Raw genomic sequence first — 24,236 nt, forward strand, 5'->3', positions numbered from 1 at the left:
CCATCGAACAACAGCCTTCGACTGGGCCCATAACCTGTTGCGAGCGTGGCCATGTTCTTCGGTGGATTAAAACATCAGAGACAGCAAGTGGAACTTAAGTTTTATTCGTACACGACGAAAACTTCTACATCACAACATGGACTCGTGTAACAACTCAATATGGTGCAATACATAGCATCAACCTGGTGTTGAGCTTACAACTACTTCCGGTCTACATAAAACACATCCGGTTTACATAAGTTGAGTTTGTATCTTAACAGTATATTAAAAATTATCGCAGGCTGTTTATCGGAAGTTCTGACTATGGTAATTCAACTGGTTTTCCTGTCTTCCTTCCATCATCGGTAAAGCGCGAGAAGAATGGGGCGAACCAATGGCCCGTCTCCCCTTCTTGTTTTCGCGGCTTCGCCACCAATGTACCGTTTGTATGTTGTCACGTGCACCTCTCTAACAAAACTGGCATCTATTTCGGCTACCTTGTTGCAACAATTCATTTGTCTTGGGTATCCTTCTTCCATATCTCATAAAACGTCCATCTTTAAAAAAGGAATCAAAGACATTAAGGAAAATAACAATCAATCAATCAATCAGTCAGTCAGTCAGTCAATCAATCAGCCAATCAATCAAGCAAGCAAGCAAGCAAGCAAGTAAGCAAGCAAGCAAGCAGGCAGGCAGGCAATCAATCAATTAATCAATCAATCAATCAATCAATTAATCAATCAATCAATCAATCAATCAATCAATCAATAACAAAAAAAGACCCAAAACATAAAAGAGTTATTCAAGTTAAAAGTAATAGGACTTAATTTTCGTTGTTTGTATCTAACAGGTCGAGATAGCGCAGATAATTTACAATAATGTTTTTGATTAGTCAGTGATAGTCAAACTATTTTTCTTCCTCTCTCCCTGGACAAAACAATACGGAAAAGAAATTAACTGAAAGCAGGGAAAGAAAACATGTTTGTTATAAAAATTTGCGACTTGCGGCCATCTTTGTAGAAAAATTAAATCGTTAGAAAATAAGGCTGATGATCATATCAAGCTCAGATGTTGGCCATCATTAGATCACTGAGATCAAACCGTATAATTTCACCGCGCCTGCCTTTAGTTTCTTTTGGCGGGTGATTCAAAATCACAGTGAAATCTCGATTTTTTCGATATCTCCAAGGGAGACGAAAACTGGTTTGAAAAATCGGGTAGTTTGGGAAATTGAGATACAATTACAATGTTCGACTGAGGAGAGGGAAACGACTTTTGGTTCATGTTATCGGGAGATTCGAAAAATCAAGGGTTCCGAGAGGTCGGGATTCTATTTAACAATTATATTATGAGCTCGAGATTTCTATGAGCTGATAGTTGACCTATCAACGAAGGCCGAATCAACTATCACCGCATAGAAATCGAGAGCGAATAATCTAATTGTTTTAGTGGAATTCTAACTGAAATTTGCTTCAAATAACGATTCCAAATATTTCTGGTCTGAACATTAAACTTCTCGCTTTAGAGAATTCGCGCAGACTGAGTTGTCAATTTGACGTTTTCAGTTGTGCGCGCGCGCTTATCAGTTTCTTTCCAATAATTCGAGTTTTTTTTAATTCCAGAAACCGTGAATGTCCTTTTTCAGTCTTCTCAGGAATTTAATTATCCTTTTGTCTTTACATGTTCTCTCAAAACTTTGGAGAAATGAGAAAACGTTGAAATTTTATCGACCACACGAAGCCACTGAACACTAATGGCTGAAAGTGTGCAATGGCGCAGCCAATCGTATTGCAGCATTTGCATTAGTGTTCAAGTAGATTCTACAAATTAACAATTAGATTATCAGCTCGAGATTTCTATGAGGTGATGGTTGATGAGGCCGAAGGCCGAATCAACTATCACCTCATAGAAATCGAGAGCGAATGATCTAACTGTTTTAGTAGGATTCTAACTGAAATTAACGCAAATAACGGTTTCTAATTATTTTTCTGCGCATTATTGAACTTCATAATGGTAACTGAACTGAGTGGAGTTCAATTTGGTCTGAAATCACAAGTATGATTTCAGACCAAAATTGTACGACACGAAGTTCAATTACCACTTCATTAGATCCATTTTGAAATCGCACAATTTTATCGCCTTAAATTTTCGATGTTTGGTGTATTGTTCCAGTAGCCGGTTTGTCAAAAAAAGCGGAACCGGAAACGCCTTTACGTCTCATTTAGTATGCAAAACGATATCACGTGACGAAAACTCATTCAAGCATGACAAAGAAACAAGCAGTTCAGGTATAAAAGTTCAGTTCTCGTCGCCTGAATCAATTATGGAAGGCCTTCCTTTCTTCTGTGGTTGAGACTGAGACTTTTCAGTGTCTTTGGAGAAGGAATTTGAAGGTGCATATCCTGTGTAATTCTGCGATCGATTTCTTTTGAGTTGTGAAACTCTCTCGAGTGCACGATACTCGGTGGATAGTACGTTTTTTGCTTTTAAATACCGTTCCATGGCATGATTTTAAGGGATTCCAACTCTTTATCATTTCCGTTTCTTTTTGTGACCTCGGCGTAGGACTTAAGCTTAATACTCAGGACATTGTCAAGTTCTTGGGCCGACATTTGTTTTAACTTTTAAGATATTTCCAAGATGGCGGGACTGGCACCGGCTTCGTAAGACGCCCGTTCATTCACTATTTTGTGCAGTGTGGCGTATTTTGACTATGTTTATTCACAGCGACAGAGTCGAGCTCTTTTGCTGCTTCGTTTGAAACTACCGGGAACCTGGAAACATCTACCTTCTTGAGATGGCTCTGAATTTGCTGTTGTGTGGTTTTCATTTGTTTGTGTTTTACTGGACTCGGTATCATACGGATCTTGAGCAGATGTTGAAGAAAAATCGCCAAAATATTCGTCAAAATGGACACTGAAAGCTGGAAACTTCCATTAAAGTAGGTCTTAAGCCTGATGGAGCTCATAATCGTCATTTTTCAAATTTTTTTGGGAAAAAACTACAATAACAACAAAGTTTTGGCAATAGTAGTTGCAAAATTTTCCACACAATGGCTTTTTGCCTTTCATTTTCCTGAAATTTTATTGATTACTTTAAACTAATCTTGAAATCTGATTGGTTGTTTTGTTTTACTGTCCTATTCTCCTTGGCTGAGAAAAAGATGCGATTTAAAGCAAAAAATAGTGCGATTCGTGAATAAATCGCACCACTGAGAGCCAATCAGATTGCAAGGATTACCAGTGATTTCAAAATGGATTTAATAAAGGCTTTAACAAAATCGCACGTATTAAATTGTACTTGGTAATTTTGCAGTTGTTTATGCGCGCGCACTCGGTTTTTCAATAATTTCAAGTTTTTAAAGTCAAAAAACCGTCAATTTCCTTTTTTTAGTCGTCTAAGGAATTTAATTATCTATTTACATCTAAACTTTCTTCCAAAACTTCGGAAAAACGATAAAAAAGTCGCATTTCGTGGACGATCGACAGCTACTGCACTCTAATTAACAATTAGACCCGTAGGGCTATTGACCCGTGGCCCTTGAGGGCGAAGGGTCTAATTGTTTTAGTATCACCCAACTAGTCGGACAGAAAAGGTAATAATAAAGTTAGCAAATGCAAGTTGAAGAAATATTTGTTTGGGAATAAAACGAGAGAAAACGTCACGCTCGATGACGCCAATTTCGCTACTCGAGGACTATTACTAATAGTCCCCTAGTAGTGTAGCCAATCAAAATGCACGATTTGCATTAGTCCACTAGTTGGGTGATACTAATGGCTGATAGTATAAGTGTGGCTTAACCAATCAGATTGTAGCATTTGCATTAGTATACTAGTAGAATTCTACTTAGAATTCTATTTAGAAAACATTCCTAAGAAAATACGCGCGCTGACTGGTTAAAAATCGTGTTTCTATTAAACAGCTCGAGATTTCTAGTTGATGAGGGCGCAGCCCGAGTCAACTATCACGCATAGAAATCGAGATAGAATAATCTAATTGTTTTAGTATAAATCTACTACTCGTTCAAACGTTATCTAATCCTCTTCATAGAGACTTCGAAAACGCCAAGAAGCGGCCGTCATTTTGTTAACAAGGTCACGCTGCTACGCTACTCACTATCTATCACAGAATAGATAGTAAGTAGCGTCACCAATCAGAGAACGGCATTCGTGATAGAACGCTAGTAGATTTATACTAAAACTTGATAGAAACACAGTACATGTTTTCTATTTCTTAATTGTAAAGTAGATTGTAAAAGAATGCAAAGGATACTTTTCTAAGAAGGATGGTACAAAAGCAGAATGTTTCCTGAAGTCCACTGGACAATACAAATTTTCCAGCTGCTGTTCGTACAGATTTAAACTTTCTCTCATATTAAGTCCATTTCCACCCTAAAAGGAAAAACAAAATAGTAAGATAACGGGATAATTTAGCATAGCGATAAAGGAGTCGTGAGAACGAGAGATAGGAATGCAACATAACGTGACAAAACTGTCAATTTTACTGGTTTCCAAGGAAACAGCCGACGTTCATCCAGCTTCACTGAAGCTCGATGAACGTCAAATAAGGTGCGTTAAGTTAACGCACCTAATTTCAGCTGTTATTGAATTTCTTGGATTCTTGGTCACGTACTCTTAGTCACGGACACGTGGATTCTTGAGTCATGCACCCAAACTTACTTGTACAAAATACTTTCCGCGTGAAGAGAGAAGACGAATTGAAAGGTCCTGGATTTCCTTTTGAAAGTCCAAATACGAACCTACAAACCACACAAATTGTTTTAGTAACTTTATACTGGAATCCCGATTTTCACCACCCTCTATTTCTCCTACTTCCCAGTAACTCGAACCAAAGTAGCTTCCCTTACATTCGTTTCCTATAATTTACTCTCGATATCACAGCCGAACAACCGATTTCTTGAGCTAATTATAAACTCGAGCCAAATACGCGTTGCTGGCAAAAAGGGCGGGGAAGTGTACGGGAGAATCGCGATTGGTTTGGTTCTACTTGTGATTGGATGAGAAAGTGGCGCGAGATTTTTTAACAATCATAAAGCGCAGCTTTGCGAAACTATTGGGAATTTCTTTCGACCCTCAAGTGAAAACCGCTCTAATTATTGACTCTAACAGCAATTTGGTGTGATCATGGCTTAAGACTTACTATACTTACCGTCCTGTTCTTCTGATCTTATGACGATGTCAGTAAGATCGTTAATCACGAAATCAAACGCCTTTTTTTCCTTTACAAATTCTCGCATGACTTTGGCGCAGTCATCAATTATAATCTGTGACGAGAAAATGAGGAAAAGCACCATATCAAATTAATTACGAGGAATTTGTGGATGGCAGCGACCAAGTTCAAGATGTTGGAAAAACAAAGGCTATTTTTTTTCATTGACTACACTGGTCAAACGAAGTGTTTGTTCTACAATAGTAATGATCGTATCTCCTTTCGAGTTCGTAACAAAGTCATCACCAACTAAACGCTTTGCTGCGTGTACCCAGGCAGTCGTTATACTAAGAAGCACTAGCTATATTGCAATTGAGCTAAATAATCTGTGTTTGAAGTCGCTCGAAATTCAATCCAATCGATGTGCTCAAGCTATTCTGCCTTTGAATCGATTAATAGCTTATTACTCGTTTGCAGGTCTTTAGGGCGTGAAATGAGTCAAGGTCTTTATATCAGCCTATAAAGGTGTCAGTCTATTTTCCTTAGCCTTTGTCGTTGTTATTTGCGTTTCTCAAGCAAGCGAGACATTTTGAATTTCTGAGTTATGGCGGTTGCGTGACATAGACCTACGAACGCGTTTGTCGAAAAACATATATTTATCTCGTGATTTTTAGCCGATTCAGAAGTTAAAGTTTTAGGAAAAGTGCTCATTTAAATGCTTGTTTGTACAGTACAGATAATCAGTCGCCTAGATAGCCAAAGTAAGCTTCAGATGTTTGCACTATTTTCCGGCCGCAATGTTGGCGTATCATCTGGGCTCTGTAAATTTATGCAAAATATTTCGACGAATATCTGAGGTTTGGGAAAACGCACAGACATAAAAATTAGAGAAGAGTCATCTTTATTAATCTCCCATAACATCACAATTTCTTGATTTTGTCCACTAAATGGTTTTCGAATAATTTTCTTATTGTGTTAGGATTGCGTGACAGTGCAAGCCAAGAACTGTTTTGCCGGGGTCAATAGATCGTCTTCATTGTCACGCAATAAAAAAATAAATCGAAAACCATCCAGTGGAAAAAGCTATGAACTTACGATGTTATAGAAGATAACTAAATAAGACACTTCTCCAAGTTTTAGGCCTGTGCGTTTCCCCAAACTTCAGATATTCGTCGAAATGTTTCGTAGATATTTGCAGAGCCCAGTATGAAAACGCCATGTTGGTGTACCTCCGTGGTACGCCAATATGGCGGCCGGAAAATAGTGTAAACATCCTGGAACTTACTTTGGCTATCTAGGCGACTGATTACCAGTACTGATCAAACAAGCATTTTCATAAGCACTTTTCATAATGCTCTAACTTCTAAAAAGGCTCAAAATCATGAGATAAGTATATATTTTTCGACAAACTCAATCGTAGCCTTGTGTCACGCACCTCCATAACCCTGAATTCAAAATGCTCCGGATTCCAAACGAAGCACGCTATTGAGCTGTGAAATTGTAAACAGATATAAATATACCGCCTCTTGTGCCTGATGAGGATAAAAACTTTAGTGGCTCTTTAGTTTTGGATTTTCGAAAGTGATGACGTCACATGAAAACGATCTATATCAGGAGCCATAATCGGGGACGGAGACCGTAAGCGCACGCCATTTCTAGTATTGAGGATGTCCCCATGATATGGGACAATAATTCTATTTTTAGAACAAATTGCGCCATCGCCTGCGCCACACGCGCGTACATGCTGCGAGGATTTTTGCGGATGTCGTGCGGGGGAAATGGCGTCCGAAATTCCCGACATTTTTCATGTTTTTGGCCCACAACTCAACGCGTTTACGTCTGTTGGAATTTTGGAAGTATTTTCGTCGTAAGCTGCTCCAGTTTGAGTGAAGTAAGACAGTGTCGAATTTAGGTATGTTCCGCTGTAAGCTTATATATATCGCTGACCAAGTTGTGTTCCGACGGATGCTTCTTTTCCATGAGCTGTACATTACTCCACTTTAAATTTCACATATGTTGAAGATTAACAGCTTTTCCATTACACAGCAAAAAACTAGCTGGATATATTTAGATATAGCAGAGCTTCAGGGCTTCATAGTTTCCTAGCTCCTCTTGCCACACGCTTGCGAGGAATTTGTCAGTCTATCGCGATGGAAAAGTAAAACAAAATAATTGCTAGTTTGAGTTTCGCTTGAATTGTAAGCAACGCTTGATGTTTCATCAAGGCCCAATAACTTTACGTCCGTAGATACTGCTCAGTTTTATTCGTGTAAAAATCCAGTAAATTCTCTGTTGTCGATGAATGAGAGCGCCCGCCGATGCGTGTTTTGTACAGTCAGTAAACATAACAAATTGTACTTCCGCCGCACTTTCGTGTGAAAGCGTACATCGAACTCAAACAATAACTCTATAGTTTTTTAAAAATATGTTTAAGATTGATAAATGTTTGAGAACATATTAAAAGCTAAGCTGAAAATATGTGAATAAAGCAGAAATAATCAGCAAAGTTAAGATGACGCTTTCTTTAATCAACTTGGAGTAACGATTTCGATTTTGTTGATCGAGTTATCAAAACTCCTTGTCTATTTTCATTTTCGCAGTGTAAAACTTCACTATGCTTATGTTGAAGAAACACACATGATGTTAGTAGCCTTTTTTTGCGTTCGTGAAATTTGTTACAGCATCTCAGCACAAAAGATAACGAAAGAAATCTTTGTCAAGATTTGTTGACAATTGAAAACACCGACTCGGACTTGAAAGTGCACGAACTGCACTATGCAAATGAGCTAATTGTACGCGTCAGACTTTCCTTTCAAAAACTTTAGCAAACTCACCAAACAAGCAGAAACAATAAGAAACCGTCAAAACAGGTTTTGGTTATGATGAACCATTGTCTGAGAAACTCACAAATTAACTCGATACCAGAGTAGAGAGTTTTCTTGCTATATTCTTAAGTCAGAACAAACGCAAAAGCATACGCGTAAGCTTACAACTAGCGTGGGCAGATCTTATTATTCATTCCCAGCGCGAGATTGAAGTCTTGTTTTCGACCCTGAAAAACCCACCTTTTCCGCTAGCTCAGAGCATAAAACTACATATAAGCGCCCTGGTTCGTATTCCCTGCCTTATTCCCTGCCATCGCTGTGAAAAATACGCAAGAGAATCTCTCAACTCTTACTATTTGATCACGCAACGTGACAACATCCACGCGAAAGCCCCCGACATGTGGGTGAATCCGCACGGATATATGACGTCAGGATGGCGCAATTTGTTCTAAAAATAGAAAAATTGTTCCATATCATAGGTGCGCGCGAATCCCGAAACTTACGGTCTCCGTCCCCGATTATGGCTCCTGTCTATATGCATTAGTTTCGTTCAGCTTAAGGACGGTGCCTACTTTTGTTAGTGCGCATATTTTCTGCGCATCACGCAAGGGATGGTTTAAGTGCCACGCGCGCGCTGGGGTTGACATTGACGCAATCAACTACGCTACCAAGTACACGACTAAAAGAAAGCAAAATTTTCCTACTGTGACCAAATCAAGTTTAATGAACCCGTACTCAAACCAGGAACACCAAAATAGCAGCATATCACCAACCACTAACTGTTAACGTCTCCCAGCTGAAAAACTAGCTGTTATCTGGCGAAAATTATACTGAAATCCAACTGTAAACTAGTACCTGCAGATGGCGTAGTGCGCGCGCAAAACAAGTGCGAAATACGCAAATGTTTTACATACTGGGGAGGTGACAGGAAAAAATGTAACGGGCACCGTAAGAGTTTTCAAAAAAAGATCAATAACTTTAAAAAACGCTTGGTTACCTCCACATTTTATGTTATGAAATGGAAGTGGCAAGCCTATTCAACACGTGATTAGTTTCTGGTTGTGATCAAAAGGTATTTAGACTGTATTTTGGCTGAACCAGAGGAAGGCTGTCAGAGACGCTAAAAGCGCTGTTGCAACGATTTTGTTATTAAAAACATACCAAAAATGTTTTTTATGTTACCATTTACCATGTAGTTTTAAGACCTTTATAAATGTGTTTGCTTTTCTGTTTGTAAAGGAGATTTCGAAGGAAACTTGTGAAGAAATATGCTTTCCTTCTTTTTTCAGAAAATGCTGATGTCAGCATTTTTGTTGAGATTCAAGGCTGATTATCTGAAAAAAATGCGTGTCTACCCAATTTTTCTTTGTAGATTCCAATGGCCCTTGCAAAGATCTACTTTTTCGGCGTGGTCCTAACCCGGCGCAAAAACCTTTGTATTTAGTAGGCACCGTCCTTAAATGTACAATAATTCGCTACATGGTTTTCATTCTTGTAAAGACACATTACTCTGTTACAAGAAAATAACGAGAGAATATCGTTTAGTTCGAGATTTTATCTTTATAATCATACTTTACGAAGTTTCTCAGTGCGTTTTACTTAGGTGTACTCGAACAGATACATTCGTAAACAAATTCTGTAACCTTTCTGCTCTTGCTGCTCAGACGTTCTTGAGTTCGTGCTGGGATTCTACTTGGTTCATGATCACGTGTAAAAATACAAGTTGAGGAGTTGATAGCCCCGGTTGATGGCTCCTTTGTTATAACACGATTCTTGATAAATTCACTCAAAATGTTCGCTCGTAAATTGATCTCTCGTAAGGCTTGTAGACCGATCCGTTCCGAAAACGCTTAACGTCCTTTAGCGTTGGTCCACCTCGAACGGTGTGTTCGTTTGTATGTGATTTCATCGCCCTAGAAATCAAGGAATCCGTGCTAACTTTTCATGACGACGACTTCTATAAATTCCATGTGCTGTACGCATGCATAGGCGACGCATGCGCTTTAGAGACCAAACGGCGATTTGTGACTGAACGCAATCTCGCTCCCAGAGTCTTCGTTCCCCTTGATCAGCGGTCGGAAAACGAAGAGTTCTGGGAGCAACCATTTTGAAATAACCGAATTCTGCCCATTCGGTTTCACTGCGCAGTCTGCATCCTGATGCGCGCCGGCCATGCGCGCCTGAAATGGTTGCTCCCAGAGCTCTTCGTTTTCCGACCGCTGGTCAAGGGGGACGAAAACTCTGGAAACGAGATTGGACTGAACGAGGAAAAAAAAAATCGGAGCCGAAATTTAAGCCCAGGCCTCACTGCCTGGGTAATAACAACAACAGCAATAAGGGACATTTTCGTCGAGTGTCTGTAGGCGTAAGAATTACCACTTACCTCGTAATTTTCGCCCCGTAAATTGTCGAGCGAGTCACCACAAATTTTTCTGAGATGTTCTCTTGAGGCATCAATGACATGTTTGTCAATTTGTCAAGTCGTTAAAGAATGGTGCGCGTAACAAACAGAATAATACAGTGTACGATAAAAGGACTCGTGTAGCTCGGTCACAAACTTAAGATCTGATTCGCAACCTACACCATTTAAAAGGTTCTTTCTAATTGTCCAGATTCACGAAACAAAAGATAAAAAAGCACAAAAATTGCCCTAGCCCTAAGAACAAAAGGGGTACAGTTTAAATTAAAATAGAGGTTTTAAAGTGGTGTAGAACAACTGCGCTGCTGTTCTGAGAAATTATGGACTACGAGTAGTCCCTCTTTCGGTTAGTCCGTCGTGCGTGACGCGAAAGAAAACCGCGAGAAAAAAAAATGGCCGCGCGAAATCCTGGAGGCGAGGAGCTATTGGGTTCCATCCCCGCCAAAAATCAAAGTTGATCACAACATTTAACTTGACAGTCTAACAATTCACTTGGCAAACATCAACATCATATTTCACTCTTCAACTTTGTACTTTGTATCACAGTCATTGAAACTTTGAACATCAACTTTCAAAGTGACAGCTTAACGTTCAAATTTATCCATCAACATTCACGTTAACATGTCAACAATGATCTTGACACATGGGCTGTCAGCGAAAGATCAAGTTTGAATCTCCAAGTCGAATGTTGAGTCACCAAAGGCGCACCAATCCCGCCAAAATTCAACTTGAGAATTCGACTTTCAAGTTGATAATTCAACATGAAATGTTACGAGTCAATATCCATGTTTAGCAATGAACATTGCTATTGCTGATGACGTAAATATATTCACCATGACGTAATGTTCAATATCTCAAAATTGGTTCCAACCTCGTTCCCAGGGTCCTCTCTCTTCCTCCCTCGAGAAAGTACCCTGGTTGCGGCTGGTCACGTGTCTACGTTTGCCAACCAAAGCCGCACAGAGGGTGGGTCAACACTGTCTAGGGAGGTGAATGTTGCGCTGCTACACAGACGTTATTTATTTGAAAGTGCAGCAAGTTGTTTGTCAGAGATCCTGCCTGACCAATGCTTCGTCGCTAGGGTCTGAATTGAACTTCTATGAGTAAGAGATGCTAACTGAGAGGGAACTTTGCTTATTTTTCAGTGCCTTTTTAAAAACCGTCAACAACCTGCTTCGGATTAGTTTAATCAGTTTTTCACAGCAAAAGAATTAAGTAACCGTCAAATTATCGACGGGATGTATTCAGCTAAACGAGAAGCTAGTTTCTTGGCCGAAAATTGGACTTACCGATAAAACAGTTTTAAAACGAAAGCAGTTGGATTTTGCAAACGCGCGACCGATGTCGCTGTTGTCAAGTTCTTCATAGAATTTCTCACAGCACGAGAACCGAATGACCGTCAAACTATCGATTGGATGAATTCAATCAAATTCAAAGCTAGTCTCTTGGCCCAACACTGGACGTATCAAACTCTACACGAAGGCATCAATGTCTTCGTTGTGATTTTGCCGATCGAAAAATATAAGCTGCTTAATCAAGTTATTAGTATTCAGCACTCAGTCGTTGTTAATGTCAATTTCTTCGTAATTTGTTTTCGCCGCAAGAGAATGGAATGACCGTCAGACTGTCGATGAGAGTAATTCAGTGAAATGCAAAACTACCTTTGTAGGCGAACAAACGACGTATTTAATTCCAAACGAATGAGTAAATACCCACGTTGTGATTTTGCCGAATGAAAAATGAAATAAATTCACCGCGCGGTTCATTTATTGTTGTGATCGTCATTACCAAGTTCTTTGTCAATTATTTTCACCACCACAAATTCCGAAGACCGTCCAACTATCGATGGAAAAATTCAGTCAAATGCAGAGCTAACCTTTAAGCCGAACTTGGATGCATTGAACTCCAATATCGAATGTGCCAATGCCTTCGCTGTGAGTTCGGCCGAGGTTACAAATTCCACTCCCTACTGGGCTCAGTAGGTGAGCTCAGTGGAGACAAACTTTAACTGTCCTGCCCCTCCCTCCAATCATTTTTCTGGAATCTGCAAAACTCTAGCAGACACGTGACCAGCCGCAACCAGGGTACTTTCTCGAGGGAGGAAGAGAGAGGACCCTGGGAACGAGGTTGGAACCAATTTTGAGATATTGAACATTACGTCATGGTGAAAATATTTACGTCATCAGCAATAGCAATGTTCATTGCTAAACACGGATATTGACTCGTAACATTTCATGTTGAATTATCAACTTGAAAGTCGAATTCTCAAGTTGAATTTTGGCGGGATTGGTGCGCCTTCGGTGACTCAACATTCGACTTGGAGATTCAAACTTGATCTTTCGCTGATAGCCCATGTGTCAAGATCATTAATGACATGTTAACATGAATGTTGATGGATAAAGTTGAACGTTGAACTGTCTCTTTGAAAGTTGATATTCAAAGTTTCAATGATTGTGATACAAAGTACAAAGTTGAAGAGTAAAATACGATGTTGATGTTTGCCAAGTTAATTGTTAAACTGTCAAGTTGAATGTTGTGATCAACTTTGATTTCTGGCGGGGATTGAACTCCATAAGGAGCGCGCGAAAGGAGGGACTACCGCCCGGGGGGGGGGACTCCCATATGGAATGGACGGGGATGCTCGTCGTCTCGCTTAGGGGTGTAAATTTCGGATTTTGGTCTCGCTTAGGGTGTTCTGGGCAAAATGTCATTATTTTTAGCCGTCAAGGTCTCGTTAAGGGTTGCACACGAAGAAATAACAAAACAGAAAGAATTTTGATTCTTTATATTTACTCAATTCATATAAACAAATTCGCCATCATTAAATGTCACTGTACTTTTTATTTGTCTGTTTTATAAACTGGTCTCTTTTAGGGGTCTGCATAAGCTTCGGCCACGCCCAGATTGGTCTCTTTTAGGGGTTAAATTCAAAATTTCCGACGAGCATCCCCGTCCACTCCATATGGGAGTCCCCCCCCCCCCCCGGGGACTACCGCCTAAGCCCTAGAGTTTAACCTTTCACGGCCGAGTGATTTTTCGGTGTAGGATTTCTCATCTTGACCACCTCTTATTATCGCCTGTTGTCAATAACCTCGGGAGATATCCTGAATAAAATTGCTCTACTCTACTCTTCAATTAGCTAGGCAAAAACATATGCCGTGAGAAGTATATCTTCGTTCAGTGTTCGTTCAGCGAAACTGCCAAAGAAGTATAAAAAAAAGACGGCGAATGAGGCATCTTGTAACGATTTTCGCTGCGTCTGTAATTGTCAATCTAAAGGTTGTTACGAAAATTTCAAATGCAGAGTTTCAATCGAGAATTTACATTATGTATTTGACATAGCAGATCATCCAACTGCGGTGAAATATTTGCCGATAGCAGCGGAAAATTTCAGGTGAATGTCCGGTTTCAAGTGAAAGTCCGGTTCAATCTTTCAAATGGACGGCAGAAAGGCCAAGCTCAGTGAATTTATATTCGCTGACTTGGACGATGCTGTTGAGCGGCGAAATCACTAACACGCTCGCAGTCGGGTTGGAGGCGGAAAGTTTTGCCAAACAAAACACCGGATAAATTTAAATCTTTCCAAAGCCTGTCGGCAGATTCGCAAGAACATCACGGCTTGCCAAGCGCGATTCCAACGCTTCGATTTGCTCCGGTTCCAAAACATTCCTGCAAGACGTCACACGTATCTCGAATGTTGACAACACGTTGTCAACGCTCCTAACATAAGCCAATCATATTTTTGCGTTGTGAGAGCAACGCATAATTCAAACTCTTGGGCTTAGGCGGTAGTCCTCCTTTCGCGCGCTCCTCACCCCCAGGATTTCGCGCGGCCATTTTTTTCTCGCGGTTTTCTTTCGCGTCACGCACGACGGACTAAGCGAACGAGGGACTACTCGTAGTCTAGAGAAATTAATGCCGTACAAAATGAAGCACGATAAGTTAAGTTGGCAAAAAACGAGCAAAAGTTGCTTTTCAGTATCTGCCTTGTTTAATCGCAAAAAGAATAGCCCATGCCCGCTTCACATGATTATCCCTGACAAATATACTTGTGTAAGGAATTCCCTTTCTTAAAAGTTACATTATCACACTATTTCGTTGTTTAAAAAGGATATCTCAACCATAACAACAGACCTCGGGTTTTCCTTTAATAACTCATGAAGCACTCCCCCGTCACCTCCCCCCAGGATAAGAACACTTTTGTCTTTGTAGTCCACTCTGCCGTTGCCCAAGAGTGTCTGCGTGTAAACGAGGTCGCTCTCAACAATCACTGTTGAACAAGACAAGAGAAAGTTCCACGATTCAGTTTACAAATTGCAGTTCTAGAAGGGATGAAGAAAGGAGTATTGTGGACATTCACATGTAGTTGCCAGAAATAATTGTAGGTTTTCCCTTTTATAAATTGTCACTGCTTACCATCTTAGGAGAAAAAGACTTGATAGAAATGACGAGTGTTCATCCTTTTAAAGGCTTAAGTTTCAGAGGGGGGAGAGGGGAGGGGGTGTAATAATTGAACCTATCCTTCCATTTCACAGATTTTAGATTTCATGCATGTCACTTCCACAAATAATATTTTTAGTTTAAATCTATGAGCTGTCCATCACGAATGCCGTTCTCTTAATGGCTACGCTACTCACTATCTATTCTGTTGTAGATAGTGGGTAGCCTAGCAGTGCGTGCTTGTTAACAAAATGGCGGCCGCTTCTTTACGTCATTGAAGTGTCCGTGAAAGGGATTTAGATAAAGTTTTAACGACTGGTAGATTTATACTGAAACTAGACGCCTTGCTGCGTGTACCCAGGCAGTCGTTATACTAAGAAGCACTAGCTATATTGCAATTGAGCTAAATATTCTGTCTTTGAAGTCGCTCGAAATTCAATCCAATCGATGTGCTCAAGCTATTCTGCCTTTGAATCGATTAATAGCTTATTACTCGTTTGCAGCTCTTAAGGGCGTGAAATGAGTCAAGGTCTTTATATCAGCCTATAAGCGTTTCAGTCTATTTTCCTTAGCCTTTGTCGTTGTTATTTGCGTTTCTCAAGCAAGCAAGACATTTTGAATTTCTGAGTTATGGCGGTTGCGTGACATAGACCTACGAACGCGTTTGTCGAAAAACATATACTTATCTCGTGATTTTTAGCCGATTCAGAAGTTAAAGTTTTAGGAAAAGTGCTCATGTAAATGCTTGTTTGTACAGTACAGATAATCAGTCGCCTAGATAGCCAAAGTAAGCTTCAGATGTTTGCACTATTTTCCCGGCGGCCGCAATGTTGGCGTATACTGGGCTCTGTAAATTTGTGCAAAATATTTCGACGAATATCTGAGGTTTGGGAAAACGCACAGACTTAAAATTAGAGAATTGTCATCTTTATTAATCTCCTATAACATCACAATTTCTTGATTTCGTTCACTAAATGGTTTTCGAATAATTTTTTTATTGCGTCAGGATTGCGTGATAGTGCAAGCCAAGAGTTGTTTTGCTGGGGTCAATACACATTTGTTTCGTTCAGCTTAAATGGGGGAGCACTGCCATATATGGGCTATATAGGTATGTGCTGCTGTGAAGGGTATGGTTTTCAAGCAGTTTACTCTAGGATAGGGTATATAAATCAGAGCGTTTGGGTCTAGAATAGGGTATCATTTTTCACAAAACTGACTGGTTGGTTGAAGATTTTATCTAGAGTAAAGAAACCAAGAATTGCCACTCAAAAATATAAAAAAATCAAATCGGCAAGTTTAAATTTACGCAAATCAGCCTCAACCGTGTCGGTAGATGGGGGGATTTGGGGAGTTTACTCTAGTATAGGGTAGCAAAATTCAGCTGAACTAGCTCTGGTATAGGCTAAGGCTTCCAGGGTCCCAGCGGCACATCCCCACCCAGAAATTCCCAAAGTACCCTCCCGGGACAATAATTCGCTACATGGGTTTCATTCTTGTAAAAAAACATAACTCTGTTACAAGAAAATAACGAAAGAATATCGTTTAGTTCGAGATTTTATCTTTATTATACTTTACGAAGTTTCTGAGAGCGTTTTTCTCAGGTGTGCTCGAACAGATACATTCGTGAACAAATTCTCTAACCTTTCTGCTCTTGTTGCTCAGACGTTCTTGAGTTCGTGCTGGGATTCTACTTGGTTCACGATCACGTCTAAAAATACGATGACGCTTCTGAAGATGCTTTTTATCAAGTTGAAGAGTTGATAGCCCCGGTTGATGGCTCCTTTGGTATGATATGATTCTTGATAAATTCACTCAAAATGTTCGCTCGTAAATTGATCTCTCGTAAGGCTTGCAGACCGACCCGTTCAGAAAACGCTTAACGTCCTTTAGTGTTGGTCTACCTCGAACGGTGTGTTCGTTTGAATGTGATTTCATCGCCCTAGAAATCATGGAATCTATACTAACTTTTCACGACGACAACTTCTGAAAGGCATGTACCCGAAACGAAACGACCGAAACGAAGCCACCGAAACCACCGAAACCACCGAAACCACCGAAACCACCGAAACCACCGAAACGAGTAAAATAATAATTAAATAGATGAAGAAGTTAAAAAAAAAACCAGTCTTGATCTCTGGCACGTTACTATGGCAGCCTGATCTCGTACCCAGATCCACATATGTGACATCGTTACATTTCAAACCTGAAAGATGGATGAGCACAAGGGTGTCGACGACGACCACGAAGACATCGAGAAAAAGATGAGTATTTTTCACATTTTGAATGGCATTCTAGCTAAAACAAGAAATGTAATTTCAAAGAAAGGTTTCCTGGTCGTATCGTGGATTCTTCAGCGGTGGCGAATCGACAACGTCGAGCTCAGGATGTACGGAAACACAATCTCAAGAACATCCGTGAAAAGCTGAGCGCCTAATAAGAAATTACTTTGAGAACAGCAGGAGCTACAAAGACCTGACGTTAATATGAGTAAAGCCTGTCAAGTCGCCCTCGTTCTTCTTTAGAGATTTATATTAAAGAAAGTCCTGGTTCGCAAGAATGCTGCAAAGTCATTCTCGAAAAGACCATTCGATTCGCCACCGTCTAAGAATCCACGACACGACTAGAAAACCTTTCTTTAAAATTAGATTTCTTGTTTTAGCTAGAATACCATTCAGAATGTGAAAATAGCCACCTTTTTGTCGATGTCTTCACTGCTCGACAGGCTTGCGCTTATCCACCTTTTAGGTTTGTGATGTCACGATGTCACACGTGTGGCTTAAGAGCAGGATCTGGGTACGAGATCCGGCTGCAATAGTAACGTGCTAGAGATCAAGACTTTTTTTAACTTTTTTATTTATTTACTTACTATTTTACTCGTTTCGGTGGTTTCGCTTGTTTCGGTGGTTTCGTTTCGTTGTTTCGGGTTTTAGTACATGCCCCTCTGAAAATTCCATGTGCTGTACGCACGCACAGGTGACGCATGCGCTTTAGAGACCAGACGGCGATTTGTGACATTCTCGTCCCCAGAGCCCACGGTCCTTCTGGCCTGCGGCAGGGATTGAGAGCTCTGGGCTGGTCCAACACCAGAAGTCCGCGATTCACGGACTTCCGGTCAAATCTGGCAAATCTGATTGGCTGAAAATACGAAACGAATGCTCTGCGCATGCTCTGAAAATCGGGCCCGACCAGAGCTCCCGATCCCTGCCGCAGGCCAGAAGGATCGTGGGCTCTGGGAACGAGAATGCGATTTGTGACTGAACGAGGAAAAAACTAGTGAGACAATCTCAGATAGTGCAGCGTGTAATTTACGGCTCTGATACAGTGGTCACATAATAATAATAATAATTAATAATAATTTATTGATTTATAGTGCGCTTTTTAACATACCAGGTGATCAAAAGCGCATTACCATGCCGTTCACTCCCATAGTGGTCAACTAATGCTGTGTTTAGACTTGAACGGTTTACCGAGGTAACAGAGTTTACTTACCTAGGTAAACATTTTCCGTGTGTAAACGCCAACTGATACTTTGGTAAATGCCGCAAAAGACAAAAGAAATTTAACCTAGGTAAAAGTTGTAATTACTCTGTGATCAGGCATGGTTACAGTTGGTAACCAAGGTCAAGATGACAGATATATCCGTTTGTGGCGGCGTAACAGTTCACTTCCCGCGGTGAGCAGATTGTGCGATTGTTGACAAAGCAAAGCGTTTCTTTTCAAGTTTTGACTAGGCTATCATGGCTGATAACGTGGAAAGATTGGATCGAACTTCTTACGGCGAACAATCCGTCACCTGAAAGAAAGCATTGTATTTTTCATTCTCAGTATTATTTACAACTTTCTCTAGACAAACTTCGATCCTTTGTTGTGTAATTATTGTCGATATATTTGCCACCAGGGAGGATGCTGCATATACAACGTATCCACCTTTCTACGCATATAACCATGCATACTTTGGGTATGATCAAGCAGCTGAATTTTCGCTGCAATATTATTGAATGAGGTCCTCGCCTATGAAAATGATGCCACCTCAATTTGCTCCTGTTCCGCTGCGGTGGGATCCTCGTCCAAGTTCGATTTCATAACGTTAATAATGCAGCGCGCACGAATATTGGAAGATCAACTTGAGTTATTTGAGCCGGTATAAACACTGAACGAAAGTACCAAGGTTAAGTAGCTTGACCTTAGTAACTGTTTACCTTGGTAAAAGCTTAAATGTAAACACAGTATAATATGAGCGGAATATGAGCGGGCAAAAACGTGATAAGACATAATCTTAGCAGTGTGTATGTTTCATGTTTGTGTTTTTTTTCAAAGCCCAAAAATTACTTACAATTACCGTTTGTCAAGACGACTTTAAAGTCATGGCAGCAAACGTGACAATTGTACTTTTCACGCCAACGTTTGTAACTTGATACTTTTGTTTTCCTCGCCATTGTGAGCAACAAGGTACCTTTGTTTCCATGAAAATATAAGAAAGATGTGTATTTTTTTACTCACTGCTGGAGATAAACGGAAAATTAAAGTGAAATATCTGCTGAAAAGTCGAAGAGGAACGATTTTGGTTTATTCAAAACGCAAAATTTTCTCATTTCACGGACAAACAAGAACTAATCTAATTATCAAATAGTCACGTCGAGCCACGGAAGAGTGCGTTCTTATTCAGCTTTGGTGCTAACAATAAAACCACGTCAAACTAATACAGAATGCTATCAAGTAACACAACTGTGGAGTGTTTCAACGAGAGGTATTGAAGGTAGAGATCTTTACTTGACCGAAATTATATCTCACAGTTACCTCATCGACTGATGAAATTAATTGGCGGTTTCAGTAAGTGTCGCGGAGTCTGCGGCAGTAATAACGAAGTTTCTTTTGTCACAAATTTACTAGTTTTACATGTAACTAACGCGGGAAAGTTTCGGCTGAATATGAACTTTTGGCTCTCTTTTATAGAAGGGGAAACAAACAAGATGGGGAGAAGCAATATGTTTCCATTCTTTATCTGACAGCTAATAGTTATAAAACAGCAGACGACATTTCTTGAATCGAGCTTGGGATGATCCCAGAAGATACGCAGACACAGACGCGTTCTTTGCACGTTACCTGAAATACAGCTGCTATCCCCGGCCAAAACGAGAGTGTGGTATCACTCAAAAAATAAAAAAGCGTGCATCTGAACTCGAGAACCGAGTTTATCACACTAGCAATTCTATTACGCATGCGTCTTACATGTCATGTTAATTCTACCACAAGGAAAAGTACTCAACGTTCGTAACATATTATTCTTGTCCCCTGAGGCTGCGCTCCTTTTGGTCAGCACCAAGAATCGCGACCTCTGGGATCAACCTATGGGAAGGTCCAACACCGGAAGTCCGCGATTCACGGACTTCCCGTCACTCTGCGCATGCTCGGAGTCAAGTTTGACAAATCTGATTGGCTGAGAATACGAAAAAATTACTTTGCGCATGCTCAGAAAATTGGACCTTCCCAGAGGTCGCGATTCTTGGTGCTGACCAAAAGGAGCGCGGCCTCTGGGGACGAGAATGCTAAGATATAGTCGGCTTTGACGCTAACTAATCTGCGCATGCGTTTGGAGCAAATTTCTTTCGTTCTTAAGAGAATAGCACCACAAGGATAGTATGACATTTGCAAAATCAATTATATATTTCTGTAAAGCTATTTAAGTAGGCGACGTAAGGATGTCGCGTTTTGTGTAATACACGCGGGTACCTAAAGTTACCCCACCCAGACCCCTTCCCGCAAAGCTAATTGATTAATTGAAATTAATTAATTTAACAAACATCAAAGTATACACCTTATTGTGTTAGTGCTTAGGGCCTTAGCGAACAGCAGCCCCCTAAACCATCCCAATAGTGCACTCTGCACTAAAAACGGAGCCGAAATTTAAACCCAGGCCTCACTGCCTGGGCAATAATTAGATTCTTCGCTCTCGATTTGAAATGCGTGATATTTGACTTGAGCTAACCCCTCGTCAGCTATTACGTGATAAAAATCTCGAGCTCAAAATTAATTAATAAATAAAATATTAAAGAAAAACAGAACAGAACAAAACAAAAAAATCTCGAGCTTAGAATCTAATTGAAAAACAGAACGAAAAGACCCACCGATGAGAGAAAATTTGCCGCGTCGGGAAGTGTAGATTGGATAAAGAGTCGATAAAGGGCTGATATAATCTTGACTTACTTTCTGTGTCGTCCAGGATAAGCATATTGCCAAACTGAGGTGAATGAATAATCTCAATATGTTGATGTGGTGAGCGCTCACTGAAAACAACTCTGACAGGGAAAAAACAAAGGGTAGAAGAAAAAACGAACTAACTAAAATTACATTAAAGTCTCTTTAAAAGTGACAATTTAAATATGATGGACGACTGACTGAAGCGGGCTCGATGAGCGGAATATATAAGAAATAAATATTAATCACTTTATGTAGGTTTCGAGGTGTTTAGCACTGCTGTACTAATATAGTGGAAGGAAGGGGGATTTGAAACCAGGACCTACGGACTGCAAATCCGGCACCCTAACCATTTGGCCACACTCCCTCTTACTGTTTTACTACACAGTTACTGTATAATTTTACAGTTTTGATATCGTTTAGAAAGTGCGGCGAGTGTGTGTAAAAGACGCGATATCTTGATCTTCTCGATATTAAAACATATTCGGGGCCTTTTTCAGAAGAAAAGTGACAATTTGGAATTTTAAAAGAAGACACTGAAACTTTCTCTCCGTCCCCTATGGCCTTGCCTTCCTCTGCTTCTCACTGAATTCACGAGGAACGGGAAATGATCTCTTCGTTTGATTACCTGTCGAAGTCATACTCTACAATCCTGTCGTCACTTGTTTCGCGATAGCAAGGGAGCTCTCGTCCTCGTGTGATTGGAAGAATGTACCTCGCTATCGAACATGACAGGCTTGTGTTCATACGATGACGCAGCTGTTCTACATCCTAGACGACGGGAAAAAATAAGACAACAATGATAAATGCTATCATAGTTAGATTGAAAAAACAAAAAACAAAAAAATACGCAAAGTGACTGCCTGTCTGGCATAACCCCCTTGTACAAACGTCAACCTCTGTTGCATTAGTTGATTACATCACGAACTAAAGCCTTTGCGGCATCTTCAGCACAGTTCATTTGCAGTAATTCAGCCGAGAGTTACTCGCAAGGCGTGGGAATTCCTTCCTCTGTCGGTCGGATACCACTAGATTGAGCTCGAAGACTGAGCTCCAGGATGCATATGCTAGGCAACTTATCGCGTCATAATGGCGTGACAACTTTTGGAAACCTATGAAGTGCTCGTGCTATTACTTGGTTGGATGAGACAAACTGGAAACTTTACGAGTTCTTGAACGAAGATTTGCCAGAAACAGTATTTATTCCACCGACGTCGACGCCCTTTAAGGGCTTAAGCCTGGTTTTCACTAGCGACGCAAACACAAGCGCAAGCACAAGCGCAGGCACAATAATTCTCATTTCACCGTGAAAACGGCCTTGACGCAGGCATAAACACAAGCGCAAGCACAAGGATAAAAATTTTTCATTTTTCTTGTGCTTGCGTGTATGCTTGCGTTTGCGTTGCAACAAGTGAAAACGAAATACCGCCTCAGGCATAACACAAGCATAAGGGTATTTGCCACAGGTGGTTATGTTTGACCACTGAAAACACTGGATCCAGATTACCTCGCGCCTAAACAGTTTGGTAGGTTCGGATGATTTTGCTTGTGCTTGTGTTTGCGTCGAATTTCGTTTTCACTTGGGTCATTCCTATTGCTTGCGTTTGTCCTTGCGCTTGTACTTACGTCGCTAGTGAAAACTAGGCTTAAACGATTTGCCAAGTGGCTGGAAAAGGCCTGACTGGCCACTCATGAAATTGGAGGTCTTCATATAGCTTACCTTTTTGGTCCAAGTATGATACAAATCGCTCTTGTTATCACCAACGTATTGCGCGATATTAAGGGTGACAAGGCCATCCGGGTATATCCGAACAGTTGACTGCCTGCAATGTCAAACAAACTGACATGCATGGTACTGCTTGCAAATTAATCTAACGTTAACTAGACACATAACTGCGTCCAACTGCGTCAATACTCGGACTTCTCTTATGGAAATAAACTTAGTTTACATGAATAAATATATCTGGGGATAGTCGTCTGCCAGTCGCCTAACAACAAAACCGCGACAAACTCGGATTTTGTTGTGTGCATTTGAGCGGTCAAGAAATACTTCGGGCGATGAGTGAGGATGGCGGAAGTATTTTCCAGACAAAATGGAAGTGATTTGCACCATTAGCTTCAAAATAAGAGCGAATATCGAGGTAAGAGGATATTTGTATTGCGTTTATCCTCGCATATGAGTTCAGTTGCTTCCGGGGGTGGATGTCCTTCAGGTAACCGGTTGTTTCGTCCCGTAATGAGTTCGCTACTTTTGAGGAAACCACAGCTAGCGGGAAAATGGAGGTTAAATCGCTACTGGCCGCTTAACAGGGGGCGGGGAGGGGAGGGGGAGCTTAACAGGAGGCCGCTCAATAGAGGTTCCGCTGTATATCTTAGTGTTCTTGCTTTGCCCCCAGGTGTCACTCTTTTCGTCATGATCGGAAAGTACTCGTCGCCCATAGATTTGTGTAGTCTGTCTAGAGACCCTTTGTTTTGTCTTGAGTTCGTCGAGATCGTAACCTTAGCGAGAAATTAACCCGGGCAGTGGGATACACGCGTTAAAACGCAATGGGGTGGGGCTGGGGGAAATTAAAATGAGGTCTCTTCGCGGACGCTCTAGCGCTTCTCGCTCGTATCGCTCGCGTGCTCGAAGAAGATAACTCGTAGCAGAAAAAAAAGATAAAAATAAATAAACGTCTGTAGACAGACTAAGATTGTGGGACTGTGAACCATCACGGTTATGTACTCCCTGGGAACGAGGTAGTGGTTGTCACATGTAACTTACGTTCCAGTCTTATCGAAGAACAAGAGCATAGTATTAGGCCTGGGTTCAGAAATAGAGTCCTCTGTGCCAAACGTTTTCTGTAGCTCTTCTGTGACCTTCCTTTTCAGATTTGTCGTCATGTTCTCGTCGAGTGGCGCGGAAAGGGGGACCTTGAAGTCGAGAAGTGTCTCCTTAACTGACATCTTTAGTTGGTTGCTGTTGGTTTCTGCGTAGAAAAATAAAGTTAATTTTAACAAATTAATTTAAAGTAAAATTATATAAGAATGTTATAAAGGATTGCTCACATTCATAGGCTTTTTAAATAATTTTTGGTTTTTCATTCTTTTAAATCGTTTAGCACGTTACTCTGCGAGCAGATGTCCCTTCAATCTTCCTAGAAAAGAAGGGACTTCCCTTCCTCTTTCCGACTTTTCTAGGAAGATCGAAGGGACCTCTGCTCGCAGGG

General features: G+C 40.7%; 1 protein-coding gene across 1 annotated transcript; it reads right to left on the reverse strand.

The window, feature by feature from the left end:
• Positions 1-490: 490 nt before the first annotated feature.
• Positions 491-23,973, reverse strand: LOC145482623 (spermine synthase-like). The gene is made up of 10 exons (XM_081461232.1): positions 23,792-23,973; positions 22,748-22,850; positions 21,656-21,798; positions 21,037-21,128; positions 14,510-14,662; positions 10,357-10,448; positions 5,149-5,263; positions 4,659-4,738; positions 4,252-4,370; positions 491-536 (listed from the first exon to the last, which is right to left on the reverse strand). The coding sequence occupies exons 1-10, from the start codon at positions 23,971-23,973 to the stop codon at positions 491-493; spliced, it is 1,125 nt and encodes a 374-aa protein (XP_081317358.1).
• Between the last annotated feature and the right edge of the window lie 263 nt (positions 23,974-24,236).

Source organism: Orbicella franksi, chromosome 3 (genome assembly GCF_964199315.1).
Source record: "Orbicella franksi chromosome 3, jaOrbFran1.1, whole genome shotgun sequence".
In the NCBI taxonomy this organism is placed as follows: Eukaryota; Metazoa; Cnidaria; class Anthozoa; order Scleractinia; family Merulinidae; genus Orbicella; species Orbicella franksi.